The 22,958-nt window shown below is 34.9% G+C and overlaps 2 protein-coding genes across 3 annotated transcripts in view; one reads left to right on the top strand and one right to left on the bottom strand.

The window, feature by feature from the left end:
* Positions 1–2,257, top strand: part of LOC129273409 (fibrocystin-L-like) — a 64,665-nt gene extending 62,408 nt beyond the window's left edge. Inside the window, exon 60 of the mRNA XM_054910436.2 lies at positions 28–2,257. Coding sequence (XP_054766411.2) covers positions 28–170 — 143 coding nt within the window. The 3' untranslated portion in view covers positions 171–2,257. The remainder of the gene's footprint in view (positions 1–27) is intronic.
* Positions 2,258–3,118: 861 nt separating this feature from the next.
* Positions 3,119–21,134, bottom strand: LOC129273408 (lipid droplet-regulating VLDL assembly factor AUP1-like). Of its 2 annotated transcripts, none has more exons than XM_064107923.1 (11): positions 20,908–21,134; positions 19,998–20,136; positions 19,026–19,163; positions 14,748–14,898; positions 13,933–14,117; positions 13,200–13,352; positions 12,573–12,733; positions 9,552–9,716; positions 6,968–7,179; positions 6,165–6,262; positions 3,119–5,349 (listed from the first exon to the last, which is right to left on the bottom strand). In XM_064107923.1, the coding sequence occupies exons 2-11, from the start codon at positions 20,033–20,035 to the stop codon at positions 5,316–5,318; spliced, it is 1,335 nt and encodes a 444-aa protein (XP_063963993.1). In that variant the 5' UTR covers positions 20,036–20,136; positions 20,908–21,134; the 3' UTR covers positions 3,119–5,315. The 2 variants fall into 2 exon arrangements, with proteins under 2 accessions (XP_063963993.1, XP_063963994.1); XM_064107924.1 differs by lacking the exon at positions 20,908–21,134 and adding an exon at positions 20,769–20,872.
* Positions 21,135–22,958: the final 1,824 nt, after the last annotated feature.

Here is a 22,958-nt window from a genome sequence, read left to right as displayed (position 1 = left end):
CTTGTCATCTATCTCTATCTCCTGCAGACATCACCCAGTTGTGTATCTGCGGTTTGGTCGGCCAGTTCCATTGCTCCCTGTGTCAGAAGCAGACGTACTGCAGTCCACAATGTCAATCTACCGACTGGCCTCGCCATAGCTTCAAGTGTTCACAATGGGCCACAGAATGATTCTATGCAAATAGTGATTCATATAGTTAGGCAATCTTAAGAGTGATTTGGTGATGTGTGTGTGAACACCACCAATAGCTGTATAATGAGAACATGAGTATCTAGCACTTTTTGCATTCATGCAAATTATGTATTTGACTTAATAGTGTGTGTGATCACCACCATAGTGCTTCTTAAAGTTAGGCAGATTTGCTTGAGTAATTTGATGAATATGATTGTGATCGCCATGATTTGCAGTTTTGATCATAGTTAGGCAAATTTATTCATGCTTTATGAGTGTGTGTGATCATCATAGATTGCCTTGTAAGTTTGGAGAAATTATCCCTGCTTTATAGATGTGTGTCATCATCAGGTGTGCTTTGTACAGTTAGGTAAAAATGTGAATTCATTGATGTTCTTAATGATCATGAGTTTTATACTATGCAAATATTTTATGCTTTTAACTTGAATAATCATTACCGATCTGAATATACACTTGATATTCAAGACTGAAAATATGGAATGTTTGTTAGCAGCATCACACAGATTACACAAGAATAATTTTATTTTGTTTTTACTTGAACATAATATGGGAAGTAGAAAATATTTACAATGTGTGTTTTTTTAAGTCAAGCATCTGGTCACCTATTCATCATTACATCTTATGTATAAATACTTCGTGTCTGAGCATTATACCACTATTTACGAGGCATTTATGAGGCATACTTGCACTATAGCTATTATAGAATGTGTATAGACACTTGACCAAAATATTTATCAAACTTATGTCGTCCCAAATTTTTTACATAAAATACAAACAATACCGTCCATATACAGTCATTCCAGACACAATTATTAAGATGAATAAAAATTGTGTATGTGTGTGTATATATGCTGTGCCACTAGGTATATAAAGGCTTCAGCATTCGTCTCTGTATTAAAGTCACTTGTACATTCCGTCCATTGTAAACGTTGTTTTATATTGATACTTTATGAAAGTAAGGAATTAGTGTGTATAGTTTGACTAAGGCATTCATATGCTTATAATTTGAATGATGTGATTATATGTTTGAAGGTTGTGTGGCATTTTTAAACATTCCTTTGTAAATAAGTTTTAAAAGGGAGGAAAAATATAAGAGAACTTTTAATGACCATGATAATTAATTACATCGGTTGGAAGAGCCTTTTGAATAAGCCAGAATACATTCAGACCCTAAAAAGTAGGTTTTTAACATATCTTAGTTAAATTTTAATTCTTAAATGTTTTGGGTTTGTGGTTGTAATTGTTTTATAAAGATATCATGAGAATGATATCCTCATCTATCAGTTGTCTAAAGCTGTCGAACATTATATTCATGCCTGTTACATATGTCTTTGTATGTAAATACGAGCTCACTTTTAGTAGATGAAATTAAATTCTCAACACCGATGTAGCTTTACAGATCAAATTCGTTTTTAAAAATGATAAATGTCATAAACCGTTGACTGGGATATCGAGCTCAATTTTTAATATATGCTCATTAATCCTGTTTGATGTGCAGTGTCTTGATTTGTTACTAATGTTCATTAGGGCCAAAAAAAAAATATATATATATTAAATAAAAAAAAAAACACTTGAAAATGGTAGTAATATAATTTAAAAGTTTGGTATGAACTGAGTTGTTCAGATCACCAGTGACTTCTTTTTTTTAAAGAATTAATATTGAAGTGTTATTCACTTTTAGAACGATGTTTTAAAACTTTATTTTTATGAAAAGAGAAAAAAAAATTATGAAATGAAATCATTACATTTTGGTGAAAATTATTACTTTTATCAAATTTTTAAATTATAAATTTTAATTTCTCGAATGATTCAAAATAATAGTTTTTAAGGTCACCATGAAAAAATAAAAATGATGTTATCTATTCACAAAGAAGTGATAATTAAATTTAAAAAAGAATTATGCAAAGTTTTGCACATGGAATGTAAGAAAAAAAAATAAACAGACAAATGTTTAGTATTATGAGCTCATGAGTTTGGGAAAATCTTAATATTTTGGAACATTTTATAGTCTATATTTACTTTTATACTTTTGGAAATCAATAAATGAGAGAAGATGAAAAATCCATGTTGTAATGTGGTATTTCAGTGTTGTCAACTATTAGTGTCTTGTATATTATCATGAAATACAGTGTGACATCAAAGGACCCATTTGTATGTCGATTGTTTGATAGAAGAAGAAAAGGAATTACCGGTAAATTGATCCAGAAATGGTGACCATTTTTTTCTTCTTCAAAATCTGAATCTCAATAACTTGTATTCTGAATTGGCTAAAAATGACACAAGATCTTATTATATCAACATACTTGCTATGATGCATTTTAATAAAAAGTTTATTCTTTGTCAAGATTTTATTGGTAAATATAGAAACTGCTATCATGTTGAAACAGAAATGATTTCCGTAAGTTATCTCACTCTGCACAAGAAAAGGTCACCAGTTATGTATGAAAAATTGAAATTTTCCTTTATGGTTTAGAAACACACTTGCTATGAACTCTGCAGAGTTTCAAGCGAAGTTTACAACATATATCCAGCTTAACTCCTTGGCTGAATAACATATTCCTCATGTTGTAAAAGTTTTTTTTTATCAGTTAAAGGTGAATTATATTTTCAATAGCCTCTTGCGTATTTGTATAGCAGAGTTCCAAGAAAGAATGACGAGGCATGAAAAGACAGACAAGGGGAGAGAGTGATAGAGGGGGTGGGAAAAGACAAAGAGATAGCGGTGGAGGGGGAGATATAGACAAAGTGAGAAAAGACAAGAGAAAGAGAATTGAGTAGCTAAAAAAATAATAATCTGAAAAATTCAATTCAAATGAAAATGGCCAGCCTTTTATTCATTTACAAAACAATTAGCCTGAACAAGTTTATACATTTAAAGATTAGCACATTTAATAGTTTCATTATTTACCAAAGTACTTTTTTGGGGGTTTACTTGACTTTGAAGTGATACATGTATCAATGTATTAGAAGCAGTAGCACATTGGAATACCACCATCAGACAAAGAAAAAAAACCCCATAAGTTACATGATACAGGCTCATATCGATAAAAACTGTGTGGTAAATGCTTATCAAGAAAATAAAAAGGGTTGGTATCAAATGAAACATTGATCTAATAGCAAACTGAAGCAGTTTCTTGACTCATGGAAACAAATGCTTAATAAAAGACCCAGATGTACCATGTTCATTTCACCATAAATTTTCATTGTTGTCCAAGTTGACAATAAAGAGAAAAATGGTAATGGAACAAGCAAAAATTCACACTAGATGTTCAGCAACTACTTTTTCTTGATCTACATTGACATTAAGCTGCTTTGTTAATGTGGGCGAAAAGACCACTTCAAGAATTAAGCAGAAAGAGCAACAAAATTTGTTCAGACAAAGTCTGCATTTGTGCACATATGTTTAGATCATTCCTTGTTTAAAGGTAATTAAAACTAGCCCCTGAAGTAATACATAGGCAGTGATCAAAGGAGTCTCACACATCAGACAGAGGAACATCCTTCTCATCCTACCCCCCCCCTGCCCATTTCTTCTGGAAGCATTCATCACAGTGAACTCTCCCAATATACATCATACACCATGTCTGACAATCTCACACCAATCATGGTTCCATACCTGAAAATCTCAAGCATTTCCTGTTTTTGATCTTCCCACATATCTCTGGGCCCCATGACACAAATACAAGTGATTAATCATACAGTTAACTTGTACGATTGATTGTACACAATGAGCAATGTCAAAGTTAACCCTTCAATCAATTACTAAGTTGTGTACAGCAGGACCCAGGAATATGCATACAATTTTCATTATAATTCAAGCAGTGATGAGGTTATATGGATAGATTTGTGTTTTAATAAGAACCACGAATCCAGTACAGTAACTTGTAAAACGCATGACCTTGTAAACCAAGCTTTGAAGTATCTATTCTCACCAGAGATGGATTCAAAATGACAGTTATAAGAACCAATTGATAATTATCATTTTGTACCATTGGTTTAGATTTTCACTATCCAAAGATATGATAATCAAGATGGACTGAGGGTTATCCGATTCGAAAAGTATTACTTTTATGTTTACACTATTATAAATAAATATATAAAAACGGAAATGAAAAGGCCATTTCAAGAATAAACCATTCAATAAAAATGTAGTAAATGGATTCATAATGTTCCCAATTCAAAAATACTACAAAGAGGTTATACAAAGAGGCTTTCAATTCTATTTTTAATTGCAACTCATATTTTTATGTAAAAATGTTTAAGTAAATTTCATATATCAGATTATGTTCAGGAATCATTGTATATCTTACATTAATGTATTTTTTTTTCAAACGAAACGATAGACAAGTGTAGCACCTCTGGCAATCTCGCCTGCATTACGCGATTCAATATAGCCGCAGTGCTGACTTTGAAAATGAATATAGAATAATCATTCACAAAAAAGCACCATTCATATGATGATAAAATACTATTTTCATTGACCCTAAATGACCTCTGACATTGCAAAAACTTGACCTTTGGATCAGATTTGATGTTGATTAGGCTGCTGCCGCCGCCACCGCCGTCGGAAAAGCGGCGCCTATAGTCTCACTCTGCTATTGAGAATACTCTGAATTAGTAAGTTAATATATATCACATAATATAAGAAGTCTTCATCAATTGTGTCTGTCTGATCTGATCTCATTGACAGTTGACTAGATAAAAGGAGTTCTAAAGATCTAAAATTTTAGAGATTCAATTCTGTTTTCTTATAATCTGTGAAGATTTGCATGGTGGTACAGGTATACAAATCACCCTTTGGATAAGCATGAAAACAATCCTACTTTCATTTAATTGTATTTAGTCATTTGTATTTAGTCATTTAACTATGTGTGAGGAATTTTCTTTATTAGGTAGGGTTCTCACAATTTTGTCCTTGTGACAGAATTATGATTATAATAATAATGCCATATGGTAGCCAACTTAGTTCTGACAACCTTACTGTTCTCTGGCTGAGGAGATGCAAATCCATTCAATCTCAAAAGATGTAATTCACATTCCAAAAATGTTTTGATGAAGAGCATTTCAAGCATCTGTGTCCATCCACCTCCTCTATACAGGTTTCAATGATGAGCAATGTTTTATCAGTTGCTTACTTTAGAGGTTTCTGTGAAACGCCTGAAAATAAATAAAACCAAGAAGCAAAATAAATGAATAGTCGTCAACGTCAATGGTGACTGAGAGCAGAGGTGAAGGAAAGCTCTCCAGAGCCATCAAGTTATTTCATTATTTATTGATGGTGGTTTTAAAGGCACAAATCACACCACTAAACCTAGTTCTATAATCAAAATTTGTGTTGAGAAGATTAATTTACTGATAGCTTAACTTCATGTCATGTTAATCTTAACGCCACCAAGATGTGTGTTGAGGCTGTTTGCTCTGTCTGAAAGCCATCAGCTTTTCTTTATTGCAATTTCACATTGTGTGTTTATCTTTTTTATATAATTGTTGCACATTCTTTGGTTTGCCTCTGCCACTTTCAATACTGATACACTCAATCATCATTGTAATACAATATTTTAAATATCTTTATCGCAAAAATCTGTATCAATATCATCATCTTCACGGTCTTCATTGATCCCCATCTTCATCATCATCATCACCATCATCATCACCATCACCATTATCATCATCATCATCATCATCATCACCATCATCATCATCATCATCACCATCATCTTCATCATCATCATCATCATCATCACCATCATTATCATCATCATCATTATCATCATCATCATCAGCATCATCAACATCATCAACATCATCATGATCATCATTATCTTTACGGTCTTCATTGATCCCCATCTTCATCATCATTATCATCATCATCATCATCATCATCGCCATCACCATCACCATCATCATCACCATCATCATCATAGTCACCATCACCATTATCATCATCATCATCATCATAGAATAAGACTTACTTCCTAGCATTGGCAAGTAAAGCAGCTTTGCGATCCTGTAATGACAATTGTCTTTCTCTTGATGAAGATCCAAACTTATCTGCTGCAAACTTGGTACACTGCAAGGAAAATAATCAGTTTTTTAGAGTAACATGGCTTCTTTCTTTATGCTCTTCAAAAAATTGCTTGAAATTTTCACGGTGGTCTTAATTTTGTTTATTTTGCAAATCCAATGTTTCAAAATTTTTCCCTTCTATACATGGCCATCATTGCGGATGAAAACATAAAACAGAAGCTGAAGTTGAATCTATTACGACCACTGAAATCTATCTAGGATTTCACATAGAAGAGATATGTAACACATATTTTGCATCGAAAGTATGAAAAAATTGTTTGACTTGGACAAATATAAGACTTATGTTAGGCCACACTTGCATTGTCACCTTGTAATGTGACAAGCCATGATGAGTATGCTGAATAAGAACAAATATTTTGAAAATATCTGTTCTTTTACCATGAACTGCACACATAAAGGCATATATTTCCAATTTCTTAATTTTTAAACACAAACACACTTCCATATACATGGAATGCCTGACCTTTCCAGCTTTTATTTACAATAGCATGCATGTAAGGCATTTCAAGAGCAATCCTTTGCAGCATAATGATTACAGTTGAATTAAATTTTTTTTTTGGTTGAATATACAAATCTTTTCCATGGCTGCACTATTTCTTGAAGGGTGTAATAATCAATTTGATAGTCCATAGTCCCTGGTGGTTAAGATGTTAGAATTATTCAGAATAAAAACCCCCATAAAACTTACTGCTGGTGATGGAGTTGATAGTGTTGAAGATGGTGAATCCTGTGACGTCATGCAGAATGTATTATGGGGTAAACTCTGAGGACTGGTATGGGGTGTAGAGAGGGGCGTGGCAGACCCCGTGGAGGAACTAGGTACCTCTTCGGCTGGTATAGGGATTTCTGTCTTATTCTCTAAGATGTTGAAGATTGTAGCATCAATTGACCTTGTGGTTTCTGTGTACAAGAATAAGACAAATAGACGCTATATTATGCAAAGTGACAAATCACTATCTCCTTGATAGTATTTTGAAGCAATTTTGAACATTCCACATTTTCTGCACAGACAAGTGCACCCATGTAGCATCTGTATATTAAAAGTTAATTTCAGTAAATTTGATAAAGCTACGGTGACAATCTCAAAACTAGTTTGGACATGCAGAATCCAATATGAATTACTAACAAGTATTTGTATGTATAAATGCAAAAATATTTGTCAAATGATTCTGTAGAAAATGGTGATAAATGACTAAAGTAAAATAAACGTGGTATTCTTGCCCATTAACAGGTCTTTTTCATGCAATAAAATACTTGTTTGCTATCTTTAGTGTGGTAGCTTCTATAGCTTGTCAGCAATAAATTTCATTTTTGGTATATCACAAAGTGAGGTGAATGTAAACTTACTTAGACTACCATGATATGGTAAAATTATTATATATTGATTTTAAGGATTTCTCAATATTATTTATGTTTATTTATTTTATCTTATTTATTGGTATATACATATTATTGACAAGCAGCACATGCTGATAGTGTCAATTAACCAAAATTCATGAATTACAATATAAAAAAGCAAATGAACATGAAAAGTAATTACAGTATTCTATATCAAAACTTAAGTTTACTTACAAGATATATCGCATTATTGCTTTTTGCAAGTACTGGCATTTCGCTTAACATAAAACCAAACCTTGAACTAACTCCAATTTTAATCAATTGCTATGATGAAAAACCTCACAAAACCCTAACTTCTGATGTCTTCAGAGTAATGAAGAAAGGAACTATCGTTAAGCCCAGTGCACACTATGCGATCCAATGTGATGCAATAGTTTGAATAAACTGCCTTTTGCATTAAAGGAGAATAAAACCTTTTGAACAAGATAGCTTGTGTGAAAACAGAAAAATCAAAGAAACAGATCAACGAAAGTTTGAGAAAAATAGAACAAATATTGAGAAAGTTATGAGCATTTGAATATAGCGATCACTAATGCTATGGAGATCCTCCAATTGACAATGCGACAGAGATGTGTGATGTCACTTGTGAACAACTCTACCCCTTACTTTAGTATATATTTCACTTAAAGAATGAAACCCTTGAAACCAGCTGAATCCATATCAAAGAGAAAAATCTAAGAAACATATTGTTGAAAGTTTGAGGAAGATTGAATGAATAATAAGAAAGTTATGAGCATTTGAATATTGAGATCACTAATGCCATGTAGATCTTCCCATTGGCAATGCGACCAAGATCTGTGATGTCACACACGTACAACTCCCTTATTACTTTAGTACTTATTTCACTTATATTCTCACTTTTATAGAGTCTATCACAAGGTGAGGTGTTCTCTTTATGAGAGGACAAGTACAGAGGTTTCACAACATTATATCATTGATGAATCGTTTGTCATATGATTAGAATGAGCAAAAAGAGATGTTTTGGGGTATATTTTCAGTGTCCAAAAGGGGAGAGTTGTTCATCTGTGACATCATAGATCTTGGTCGCATTGCCAATGGGAGGATCTCCATAGCATTAGTGATCTCGACATTCAAATGCCCATAACTCTTCTATTGCTAGTCCTATTTTACTCAAACTTTTATTGATCTTATTCTTTGATTTTTCTGCTTTCACAAAAGCTAACTTGCTCCAAGAGTTTCATTCTCCTTTAAATATGAAAGGTCCAAGAATTAAAATTATTATATTTGAAGTTTGGCCAAATGTTAGGAATAATAAAATAAAAATTTTACTTTGCGGCAAGCGCTGTGGTTGAGGTTATGTCCAAATCAGCTTCAAGTCGCAGCCAATGATGTCATTACGATTTGGTATTGAATTTGCTTTTATTCCTACAAGGAGGCTCGAACTTGACTGAATTTTTATTTCAGTTAGTCCAACCACTATTCTGAACTCTGATCGCTAAGATTTTATTGGTTGGAACGTTCATATCAAATGTTGTTACAATTTCGTTGAAATTCGGATCGTATAGTGTGCGCTGGGCATTAGAGGAAATGTCAGTATATGAACTTAACAAAACCTACTATTCTTGTTCTTTATCCAAGAAACATAATTTTTTGAAGTAATAACTCTTCTCAAGTATAAGTGAAAGTGTTTGCCTTCTTCAAAATAAATTTCTCAATTAGAGGGGGAAAATATCATTATCATGCTCCAATAACATTAATGTTGTAAGCATGTTTCCCTTTCTATTTTTTTAATAAAGTATGGAAGCATACAAGTAGCCTGGAATTTAATCTATTGTCTTCTTAATAAACTAGTAATCTGTATATAACTACTGTAGAATATAACTGCTATAACCATCATCACACACAAGTATTACCTAGATCTTTTCTAATGATGTGTGCTGGTATATGAGGCATGACTTCCTGGACTTGTTTGATCATCTTGTCTACTGGGGATTCCCTAAATGACCTAGGGGATGCCCCCGATTGTCTTGGTGGTGTATTGATAGTTTGCCTGACCTGTGGAGGCTGAGTACCCCTCTCTGCAACCAGAAAATGAAGTTTGAAACAATTCATCCATTGCATACTAATGTTCTAAAAAATGAGGATAAATTGAATTCTAGTTGAATATTGATTAAAAATTGCTACTCACAGTTATATCAAAGTTGATTAAGAAATAAATTAGCCAAATAACTTAACCCTATTTTAACTGGGCTATTTCAGACCAGAATATACTGGGGGGGGGTCAAATTGACCCCCCCCCCTCAGATCTCGACCGCTGATTGCGCGATTGCCACGAAAATAACTGGATGTAAACTGCAAGATTGTAGAGTAAAATTTTAGAAAAATAAATTTTTTATATTTTTTAATGAATCAATTATGCAAATAAAATGTATGAAATTTGCTCTAAATTTGTTTCTTCGTGTATGTTTTTGCCTTTAACTCACTTTATATAACCAATAGAATGCTAATTTTGGTGGAGTATCAATTTTTACATTTCTAACAAATATCAACAAAAAATTGCCAAAATGTAATTAATTTCTTATATATTTGACCGTTTTTTAATTCTTATGTATTCCTTTGTTTTTTATTGTTTTTTTTCTGATGAACTATGTCGGGGACCCTTTTGCGATCATACATAACATAAAATAAATCCATTTAAACCAACAAAAGTAAAAGTAATCATACATTTATAATTTTTGTTTGAAAAACACATTTGCATTGACTTTGTGAACGGAATCACGTTTTTGAGCAATTTGGGGTCTGACATGCGCTTACAAAATGATGCGTAATTTCGGAACCGTGTACCCGGTGCAAGACTTGAAAGTAAAAAGTCAGCAAGCGGCAAGATAAAAAAAATTTGATGGCATAGTGACCAAATTTTTCAAGGGGGGGGGGGTCAAATTGGCCCCCCTGGTCAGATAAGGGTTAAATGACAGTTATGATAACATACATAACTATAATACTAAATAGGTTCATTATTGCGGATTGAAATAATCGCTAGAGGGTATTCATTTGTCTCGCAATCTACTATGGTCAACAAGGAAATTCGTGATCACTCTCGCAAAAAATGTTCACTGGCTTTCTAGGAAATTCGTGATCACTCTCGCAAAAAGTGTTCACTAGCTTACAAGTTCACGAGCTTTCGAGTGCCGCTGCAACTCTTTATCAAGTGACAAAAATTATCTGATGACGTACTCTATTTATACTAATCTCCAGGACCGTACGCACGAACGCGAGAACAATAGGTGGGTATTGATCCGTTGCGTCGGTATGCGGCGCGGCCGGTAATCCGTATATGCAAATAAGCCGGGGGTATATGCAAATACGCCGTGGGTCGGCGATATGCAAATTAGACAAAATTGGCGGGCTCGCTAGTTTCCCGTGGGCGGGGGCTGACTAGCTGAGCGGTCCCTCGTTCGGGGCCGGGAACGATCGGGTCGGCGTGCACTGCCAGGCAAGGGGGTATTGTGCTGTCTGATGGTTCGCATCCAGAAGTCGGGGATGTCGATCCCGCTGTCTCTGTTGAAGTTGTTAGGACAAAGACGTATACTAATAGCCTCCTTAATCCTGCGTGTATACCAATGTCTCTCTTTGGCAATGCAATGTACACCCTCCCAATCTGGGTGGTGTTGTTTCTCCCAAGCATGTTCTGCCACCGCGGATGTGTCGGTTCGCTGTAACCGAACATCGCGCTTGTGTTCAGAAATGCGTTCAACTATTGGTCGGGCTGTTTCTCCGATGTAATCGGAGTCCACGGTTGCACCGGGTACACGGTTCCGAAATTACGCAAAAACATCGGAGAAACATCGGAGAAACAGCCCGACCAATAGTTGAACGCATTTCTGAACACAAGCGCGATGTTCGGTTACAGCGAACCGACACATCCGCGATGGCAGAACATGCTTGGGAGAAACAACACCACCCAGATTGGGAGGGTGTACATTGCATTGCCAAAGAGAGACATTGGTATACACGCAGGATTAAGGAGGCTATTAGTATACGTCTTTGTCCTAACAACTTCAACAGAGACAGCGGGATCGACATCCCCGACTTCTGGATGCGAACCATCAGACAGCACAATACCCCCTTGCCTGGCAGTGCACGCCGACCCGATCGTTCCCGGCCCCGAACGAGGGACCGCTCAGCTAGTCAGCCCCCGCCCACGGGAAACTAGCGAGCCCGCCAATTTTGTCTAATTTGCATATCGCCGACCCACGGCGTATTTGCATATACCCCCAGCTTATTTGCATATACGGATTACCGGCCGCGCCGCATACCGACGCAACGGATCAATACCCACCTATTGTTCTCGCGTTCGTGCGTACGGTCCTGGAGATTAGTATAAATAGAGTACGTCATCAGATAATTTTCGTCACTTGATAAAGAGTTGCAGCGGCACTCGAAAGCTCGTGAACTTGTAAGCTAGTGAACACTTTTTGCGAGAGTGATCACGAATTTCCTAGAAAGCCAGTGAACACTTTTTGCGAGAGTGATCACGAATTTCCTTGTTGACCATAGTAGATTGCGAGACAAATGAATACCCTCTAGCGATTATACATAACTATGTTACATTGTTTGTTTTCCTGCAACATTGAAATTTACAATACTCTTTCAAAAAAAGTTTTATCAAATTAAAAAATAATCATATCATGCACTATCGACCTATATTCATTTATCTATGTGCTTATCAGTGCCACCCCCCTCTTAGCAAAAAAAAAGCTAGATTCGCCACTGCTTATCATCATTGTTCAATTATATTATTCTTACCATTTGCAATGATGCAGGCCTGAGGATTACATATAGCTCTAAGGTCAATCTCTTTTGTAGGAGTCAATTGCTGTATTGTTATTTCCCCACATAAAAATTATTTCATTCCTATTGTAAAGACTACAAACCTCTTGGTTGTTGGACACCAAGTTTCTTGACATATTCAGCCTTGTCAGCACTGGTGAATGGAGAGGATATCAAACCCATATCGTCAGCCATTATCTCCTGTACGCTTCGAGAGAAATCATCAGCATTCTCAAAGTCACTCCGCTCCTCTACTGGTAATACCCTATGATGATAAAATCAAGAAGGAATTAGCAAGTGTGAGAGATGAAGAAGAAGAGGAGGATGGTGGTAATAATGGTGGTGATGGTGGTGATGATGATGACGATGATGACAACGATAATGATGATATAATGATGATGATGATGATGACGATGGTGATGGTGGTGATGATGATGATGATGAAAATGATGAGAATGATGATGTTGGTAATGATGATGATGCTTATGATGATACTAATGATGATAAGAATAAATATAATGATACCTATGTTTGTCATTTTCACCCTCAGTTTTCATTTTATATGTTTGGCATCTTATAAATTTAACCAATACATAAATCCCTATCAATATATTCTTTTTTCACAACTTTTATACAGTATAAATCAATCCATAATTTCAAATTCACATTAACACCACTCTGACTGGCACAAAATGAAATATATGAATATGTCTTTTGAATTCAATACTCACTTGATCCTATAGACCGTAAAAGGAACAAACAGAAACCAGAGTAGATCTTGCCATAAACTGCTTCCTAAAACCTCTGCTTTGATGTTGAGGAGTGGTCTACTAATTGTCACCGTCATTGGCTGGACATCACGCTCTAAAGAAAAAGCCCAGGTACTATGGAGGAAATGAAACAAATGAATTTATGAAAAAAGTATATCCTGTTCCAGTGGCATACACAGGGGGGGGGGGGGGGTTAAAGGTGTTCCTTAATTTTTTTGATACCCAATCCCCCCCCTAAAAATTTTGTAATATACTGCATTTTCCATTCAGAATCATATAAAAAATAAGAATTTTGATTTACAAAGATCAGACTTTAACTGAAGCTGATGGGAATCTAACTGCGTGTTTCTACAGACAATCGTTAAAAACGGTTTATCTTTTCTGGAATCGAAAACCGTATCACCCTTAAACCAACCTGTTTCTAACTCACATTCCTCGTCGCAAATACCGCGTCAACACAGCAAACCGCATTTTGCCCGATGCGGTTTATCAATAAACCGCATCGCGTCTGTTTCTACAGGGAAAATTTCCGAAATTCTGGATACTTACGCGGGTAATACCGTTTAACGATTCTTTGTAGAAACATGCCGAATGAGACTGAGAATCATCTAGAAATGGTCACCAGTCATTTCAAAGGTCGTTTGTAACTTAATAACAGTTTTATGAAACTGCCCCCTGGTGTCTCGTTACTTACCTGAATTTGAGAATACCAGCCTTGCCATTAGTCATAGCTCCTTCAGGGAATGCTAACACTGGTCTGGTGTCCTGACGACAATGCTTCCTGACCGCATCTAAGAACACCTGTCGACCCTGAGCAGCTCCCATGTTGGTGTATCCCAATGCCCAGTTGAGAAATGGGGGCAGACTCCACACATTAGGCTAAGTCATGAAAATAAATTTTAATTAAAGCATTCAGTATGAATTGAATAGCGCAACATTTTCAAACTCAGGGAATCTAGTGGAAACATATTTGAGGGCCTCTACATTACGATATGTTAACATTTTTTTTAAATTTTCATTTGATATTGATATCCTTAAATTATAACGAAGGTTCTTTACCTCACTGTGGGTGTATTGTGTTTGCATTGTGGTAGTTTGATTCTCGTCTCTGAATCAGAGAACAATGTATTTGAATCCCAGCCATGGCATGCTTTCCTCCAGCAACAGATTTTATCCACATTGACCTGCAGTCAACCCAGGGCCCGGTTGCATAAAAGTTAATATTATGGTAACTTTGCCATCCAATGGTATCTTCCATGGAATCCTTGATTCTGATTGGCTGTTGATCATTGTTACCATGGTAGTTACCATTGGATGGCAAAGTTGGTAACTTTTATGCAACGGGCCCAGGTGATTAAATTTAATGGATGCAGGATTACTTCCCTGAATGAACAGAGTGCCAAAATTAAGAGGTAACTCTGGAAAAAGCACTATAAAAATCCATATATCACTATCAAAATAATTATTACTACATGTACATTATGTGAATTAAATGAAGAGATTACTTACAACTACAGAAGGAAAGATGAGTCCGATGATCACATGATCCAGTACTGATACGTGATTGGCTACTATAATCTTCACATTTGGATTTCTATACTGTTGATTTGAAGGGTACACAATGAATCCTAGAACAGTGTACATCGTCCTTAGCAAGGCTCTGAATTATTGAGTAATTAATAAGAGAATAAAAGACATTCATCGTTACTAGTATACAATCATCATCACCATTAGTCAACCTGTTCAGCACAATCTGATTTCAATATTTATCATCGAACTTTGCCAATGCTTTCTTATGAATAGGGGATAGATAGTGAATGAAATAATACTGAAATTAACATTATTATTTTCATCATCATCACCACAACCACCACCACCATCATCATCAACATCACCATAATTTCCATAATTGCCGACATTCAAGAATGATTATCTTAAGTCATATACTCTGGGTACAACGGAACCTCCATTTCTAAAATCAGAAATCAACTCTCAATGAATTGGGAATGTATGCACCTCTAGTATTGCACCACTTCCCCAGCAAAAAACTTTTTCTGCAATCATCAAAATTAGCGAAATATTCATTTTGAAGCCTTGTAGTCCAGGATAGAAGGGGTCGAACCTTGTTTTTTTATATATACAATGTTTTTTGATGGTTTCTTGTCAATTCGAGGGTGCTGATTCCGAATCTGAATGATGCCACTCGTGTAACCTTGAGCATTTTCTGCAAATTGGCAAAATCCAATATGGCCGCCAAAATATTCAAATTACCCATGAGAATCATAAAATTGTCCACACATAAAGTACATGCAATTGTGCTGCCGGAGTGAAATAATATCTGAAAAAATGATTTTTGTCAAAATATTTATTTTCTTGATATCAAAATGGCCGCCATCATAGACCCCTGTACAATATGAATGGGGAAAATTAATTTTTACAAAATTGAGCACTGAAATGCAAGTAATTATGATCTATGAGTGAAGCAATGTATGAAAACATGATTGCTAACGATATATATCATTTGTTATGTCAGTTATGTGATAAATCCTGTATTTTGATATTCAAAATGGCCTCCAAAAGACCTAACACTATTATGTACAATGTGAATGTTGACACAAAAAAATCACAAGAGTGAGCACTAAAATGCATTTTGTTAAGATAAACGAGTGGAATACTGACTAAAAACATTATTGTTAACGAAATTTATTATTTAACATGCCATGTATGTGATAAACCCTGTATTTTGATATTTAATATGGCCGCCAAAGGCCCTAAAATTATGATCTACGATGTGAGAGAGGACAAAACAATCACAAGGTGAGCACTAAAACGTATTTTTTTGTGGTAAATTAGTGGAATACTGTCTTCAAATATAATTTGCAACGAAATATATTATTCGGGTTTCATATTTGTGTTAAATATAGTATTTTGACTTTCAAAATGGCCGCCAAAAGACATTGACTGTATTATGTACAATCGATCTGGGAAACCAATTTTCACAGGAGTCAGCACCATAACATGCATATAATTGTGATTTAAGAGTAAAATATTGTCTGAAAACATAATTTCTAACAAGATATATCATTCATTCTGCCAGGTAGGTGATAAATAATGTATTTTGAAAGTCAAAATGGCCGCTACAGGCCCTAACGGTAGGCCTATTATGTACTTTGTGAATGGGAACATATAATTTTAACAGAATTTGGCTTTGCATGTATGAGTGAAATAGCGTCTGAAAATATGATTTCTAACCAAATAGATCATTTCTTATGTTATTTAGGTGATAAATGCTATATTTAAATTTCAAAATGGCTGCAATATGTTTCTTTGTGGAAATTATCTTTCCCCATTCAAATTTTACATATTAAGATATGGGACTATGGCGGCCATTTTTCATTCTTAAAAGGCTGCATTCATCACCTTTATGACACAAGCTATGATATATTTCGTTAGAAATCATTGGGTTTAGACAATACTTAACACTTACATCAAAATTAAGCCATTTTCATGTTAAAAATTTTGTCAAAATTATATGTCCCCAGTTCTGCAGTTACAATGTACATACTACTTTGGGCTATGGCAGCAATTTTGAATTTCAAAGTAAGGCCTTTATTACCTTCTCAACCATCATGTGATGTATGTAGTCAGAAATCATGTTCAAGACCAAATTTTACCTATACATCACATAGTTACGTGCGTTTTGGGTTCTCATTCTGGTGATGATTAATTTCCCTATACGCATGTTACATAATTTGTAGGGGCTTGTGCGGCCGTTTTGAAAGTAAAAATACAGTATTTATCACCTACATGGGAGAGGAAATGTTATATTTCATTTAAAGAATCACGTTTTCAAACAATATTTTCCTTATACAACAGAATTATATGGATTTCATCGTCAGGCAAATCCTAATTCTTTGAAAAGTATTTGTCCCCATTTACATTGTAGATAATACTGTATTAAGGGCCCATAGGGGCCATTTTGAATTTTACAATACATCATTAATCTCATGCATGAAGAAGGAAATGATATGTTTCGCCAGAAAACACGTTTTTAGACAATATTTCACTCGTATATTACAATTACATTCATTTTATTGTTTTTACTCTTGTGAAAATTAGTTTCTTCATTCGCTTTGTTCAATATACAGATAGGGCCTATGGCAGCCATTTTGAATGTCAACATGCAGCATAATTACCGAAATTGCAAGGAAAATGATATGTTTCGTTAGAAATCCTTGTTGTCAGACAGTGTTACACCAATATTTCGCAGTTATTGGCATTTTAAAGTCAAACAAATTCAAAGGTTGTGAAAATTATTTGTCCCCTTTTATATATTGTACACAGTATAAGGGGTCTATGACAGCCATTTTGAATATCATAATACAGCATTTATCACATTAGATAGTATACAAATGACATAGTTTTGTTAATAGTCATGTTTTCAGACAGTATAGTTCACTCGCAGGTCACAATCACATGCAATAATAGTGCTCTTGTTTGAAAAAATATTTTTCCCCATTCATATTCTACATAATAAAGTATACAGGGGTTATGGCGGCCATTTTGAATATCAATAATTTAAATATTTTGTCAAATATCGCTTTTCCAATTGGTATTTCACTTCTGCACAACAACTACATGTATTTTATAGCTAATGTGTGGGCAATTTTATGATTTTCATGGGTAATTTGCATATTTAGGCGGCCATATTGGATTTTGCCAATTTGCGGAAAATGCTCAAGGTTACAAGAGTGGCATCATTCAGATTCGGAATCAGCACCCTCGAATTGACAAGAAACCATAAAAAAACATTGTATATCTAAAAAAACAAGGTTCGACCCCTTGTCTATGGGGCCTATCCTGGACTATTGCTATTCACAATCATTAGAGTACAGCGGTTCAATCACATAACTTTTGAAAAAACCACTAAAAGAATTTTACACTTGAAGTTAAAAAGGGGAATCCAACCCAAATAAAAACTTGTTTTTATAAGAAAAAGAAAAATCAGACAAGTTGATAGGTGAAAGTTTGAACAATATTGGACAAACAACAAGAAAGTTATGAATTTTTAAAAGTTGTAAATATTGGTAATCACTATACCCATGGAGACTTCAAATTGGCCGCATATGGGATGTCATAGTGATGTAAGGCAAGGACTACTCTTCCATGTACTCCAATACATATCATGGCTAAAATGTCATTTTTCCCAAAAGTTTTATTTCAAATTATATTTTTCTTTCATGCGGACATAAAACAATATACTACCTGGGTTATATTTAGATTACTGCCCCAGGGAAATGGGTACTTTGGAGAAAACCACAAATCCCTGATAATAAAGTACATGGCCTATGGGAAAGTTGTCCTTGCCCCTTGTCATACTTTACTTACCCAGTTGCCAATTTGAAATCTACATAGTATTAGTGATCTCAATTTTAAAGCAGCTATAACTTTCTTATTGCTTGTCCGATTTCTTTCAAACTTTCACCATTCTGTTTAATTTATTTTTCTCCTTCCAAACACATCATTCAATGGCCAAGGCTGGATTCCCCTTTAATGTGAATATTAATTTTTCAAAATGGTAGAGCGATGGAAAATTAAATGTATTGTTCTTCACTTTATAGTTGGCAAAAAATTATTTCTGTCAATCCAAATTTATTTCAGAAAACTTTTAAGAAGTAAAATACTAATGTTGCAAATTCAAAGAAGAATAGTTTATCTTAAAAGGCTTCAAATAATGTCCTGCAATTAATGAAATAAAACCAATTTTCTTGGGAAGAGATTAAATACCTTCTAAAGGGCACTTGGATAGGAAGAATACAAGCAATGATGAAAACGTGTAAACCAATGAAGAGCCTTAGAACTGCTAGGATAAGACCAAGAGGAAAATACAAGGCCAGGATAACAGCTGTCTTGCTGTCCCCTATCCTGCAACAAAAATAAAGAACAATAAAATGAATTACTCATTGGCTATTTAGCTATCTGATTTCCATCTAGGCTTTTTACAATGATCACCCACTCTCTGTGGCTAATGCAGTGGCATATATATTTACTATCTGCAAATCACATCCCTTTCACTTTTTCATGTTATACCATAATATAATATTATACCATAATAATATCATAATCATAATCATATCATAATAATATATCATAACACACATGTACAGGTAAGTGCACAAATGATACCCTTATCATGACATCGCTCATGTTTGTGGGCTAATCCTGAGACATTGGCTTACCTTTTGGGACCATAGAAAGCTAATAAACTGAAGAGAAAATTGACTTAGAAAAGACCTACAACGCATGCTTTGCATAAATTGGTCTTTAAAAGTTTGCTGAGAAATGGGAAAACTTCAGCATCCGTTTTTGTATTCCGCTTGTAAAATCATCACTTCATGAAAAAGTACAAACAAAACAAGAAAACAAGAAGAAGAGAAAGGTAAAAATTAGAAATATCATATTTAGAAATGGAAAGCAGAATATTAAACATCAAATGTGGAACAAAGAAAATCAAAGTAAACTCAAACTGATTAAAAAAAATTTTTTTTTTCCTTGAAGCAGGACCACCTCTATCGCCTCCAAATTGCCTATTTATTTTGAGAACTAATATTTTTTCATCCAAGACCAAGTAAATTCTTCAAATAGCCAAAAAGCAAGGTAAAAAATTGACTTTTCAGTCTTAAAAACCTTCCAAAGTTTCGATATCTGACTGACATGTGATCATGGTGATCCTAATCCACTTTATACTAAAAACCTTACCTTTGTGGACTGAAAAGCTGGGCCATTTCAACCACCATCTTAAGCTTTCACTTGGCTAATCACTGAGAAACAACTGCGAGTAGTACAACCTCGGCTCTGGATGAGTGAGTAGAACCACCTTTCCTTGTCCTCGAAAGTCCTGAAATTAGAGAAAAAATTGGTTTAACATGTTTAATTTGAAAATTCATAGGCAATCACTACTAGATTTTATACTTTCATATTGAGTTTAGAATACCAAGGGCAAGGCTGCTCATGTAATAAGGGATAAAGCATCCATTCTTTGAAGGACATGAAGGAGGGGTTTAGTCAGGTACTAATAGTACTACTAACCTCGCAATACGTGTGAGTGGGGTTGAGTTAACAAAGTCAAAGGCAAAGCCAAAAAATTTGAGCAATGAATAACTTGGATCGGACTTAGCAAGATTCAAGACAAGAAAGATACTATCTACATTAAATCCTGATGTTGTCGAAACTAATCCAAACTGGCATTATCCTGGTTTAAGTCACCAGTCCATTCACTGCCGTTTATTTTATTTCGTCAGCACTACCAGTCCACTACTCACTAGTGACTTCTTTCCACTCCCATTGACTTTGTACACCACGAGTGCACACGATGACACATGACACACGAGAAGAGAGGTGACTAATTTCACGATAAGGCCTCTAAACTAGTTTAAACAACATCTTAAGGTTAAGCTGGTCTAGAAGCTTTTGAAAAGTAAAATTAACTTGCTACTGCGAAGTTATAGAATAGAGAGCAACCTCACTCACGTCACGTTGTTAATACTCAAGTTTTACATTTCAGTCCCATACATTCAAAGTTACGTTTGGTAAAGTAAATCAATACAATAGTAGGCGTACGAATATTTACAACTGGATTGTCACTTCTAATATTTCTTGTAAATCTCACCCTTTGTATAATGCTTAATATGAATGATTCGGTCCATACGAGGTATTCAGGAATTAAATGTGTTCATTTATTGCAATGGTATTCGACTGCCTTCCTGCGCTGTTCTGATCAACAAACAAGGCCAAGCAAGGGCACGAATTTTCTTTTGACTTTACTTCAGATCAGCCAAAGATAGTTGCGCCAGCAAAACTCGTGTATGGTGTCCGTCAGGTGTCAAGTAGTAATATGAAAAGAACATATAATTGGCATCCTTGAATATGATCCAAAACTTGTACTCTTTTCCCCATTTCATTTATGTAGGTTATCTATTTATTCATCTGTTTGTTTATTTATGTATGTCTCTTAATTATCATTTCTCTTTATATTTTTGGAGGGAACATTAGAGTTTCACTTCAAGGGAGAAAAATAAAGATAAGGAAGGGGAAATGGTGAAATATGAATATCATTTTCCGGAAGTTACATTTGTGCATTTAATCTATCACAGTTTTTTTTTGGCACATAAGCCTTGCCTGGCTCCCTTCAAATGCTTGCCTCATTACGTCACTGAGGAGACTCGGAAATTGCACTGTGACAAGTTATAAGCCTACCCCCGCGCCCTTCCCACTGTAGGAACAAATGGAGCATTCAAGTCGCTCCGAGTATTTAAAAACAAATTTATTGGGTATCAAATATAGTTAAAATTCAATGCGAAGGACTATAATTATTTATGAAACGTATTCATTTTATTGAAATAACCTTACATTCTAAAAAGACAAGTCCATCCCCATCAAATAGTTGATTTAAATAATAGAGAAAAATCCAACAAGCAGGGGTGTGGGAAGGAAGACTTGTGGGTCATGGTAATTTAGTTAACCTTTTCCAAACCAAGGCAGCCCCTTTATCTCTATTCCAGGTCATTTGTACTATGTCACGTATGTCCTAATGTTTATGTAATTTGTATTGTACTGTAATTTATATATTTTGAAATGCCGAATAAATAATAATAATGATAACGAAAATGTCATCAAAATCCAAAATTGGGTGGAAAATAAGAAAGTTATGACATATTTCACAATGCACACCATTGTCGGTATGCAAATGAGGGGTGTGATGACGTCACCCACTCACTACCTATTTTGTATTTTATTATACTAAATGTTCTAATACTATATTTTCTCCTCATTGTCATGCAAAACAAAGTTTTATTTCTCCCTAAACATGTGGTATTACCATTGTTTAAATATTTTGTGGTTCAGTCATGCATGTTGGTCATCTTTTTCAAATCTCTTAAAGGTATAGTGTATGATTGGTTGATCTCAGACAAGGGCAATGAATCAATTTTGAAATTATTACATTCATTAAATACCTATATTATTGCTCTATTTTATCACGGAAAAGAAACTTGCATAACTTTTATATTCTCATGATATTGAGGGGTGAAACATATATTATAACAATTATCGGTTAATCGATATAAGGTTGAACTTTCTTATTGACGCCCTCTCGGGTTAAAAAATAAATTGATATTAGAACACCGTTCGAATCATGCATATTCATTACGACTCATGCATATTGATGAAATACGTCATGGCGCATGCGCAGTATCAAGAAATCCCCGTATCAACAAAGTGCAGTACTCTGTGTGTGTAGCTGAGTAGAAAGCAAACATCGAACGGTGCGTGCAAGCTCAATGAGCCGATGCTAGGCGGCTAGCGACATGCTTGCGCTCTGCATTAGTTTCAGATATAATCCACTATTTGCGATAGCACACACAGGATAAGAATACTATATTGAGCTATATCCATAAATGTATCGTACGCGTGAAAAAGGATTCAGACACGTTGATTATCTGACGTGAATGACGAAGCAAAGGATTGCCCAATACGGCTTACTTTCGGACTCTTATGTCATGAATCTGAAAGTACTCCAAGACTAAAAGAGATACGAGAATCCCAGAGATGGGCAAGGGCCGAGTTCCGAGTTTGATCTTTATTCATGTGGATTGTAGCTCTTTTATGCACCTTTCCCTTCATGTATAGCTTGGCGTGATACATATACGGGAACTACAGCGA

The sequence above is a fragment of the Lytechinus pictus genome, chromosome 12, assembly GCF_037042905.1.
Source record: "Lytechinus pictus isolate F3 Inbred chromosome 12, Lp3.0, whole genome shotgun sequence".
NCBI classification, from domain to species: domain Eukaryota; kingdom Metazoa; phylum Echinodermata; class Echinoidea; order Temnopleuroida; family Toxopneustidae; genus Lytechinus; species Lytechinus pictus.
The sequence above is the reverse complement of the archived record's forward strand: the minus strand, read 5'-3'. Positions and strand labels throughout refer to the sequence as shown.

Excerpts from the sequence above, each read along its gene's own strand:
- LOC129273408 (XM_064107923.1), bottom strand. The coding sequence starts at position 20,035 with ATGGTGGTTGAAATGGCCCAGCTTTTCAGTCCACAAAG. Across the intron at positions 12,734-13,199 it reads TTTACGGTCTATAGGATCAA|GGTATTACCAGTAGAGGAGC; the intron begins GTGAGTATTGAA and ends TTATCATCATAG. Across the intron at positions 7,180-9,551 it reads CATCATTAGAAAAGATCTAG|AAACCACAAGGTCAATTGAT; the intron begins GTAATACTTGTG and ends TCTTGTACACAG.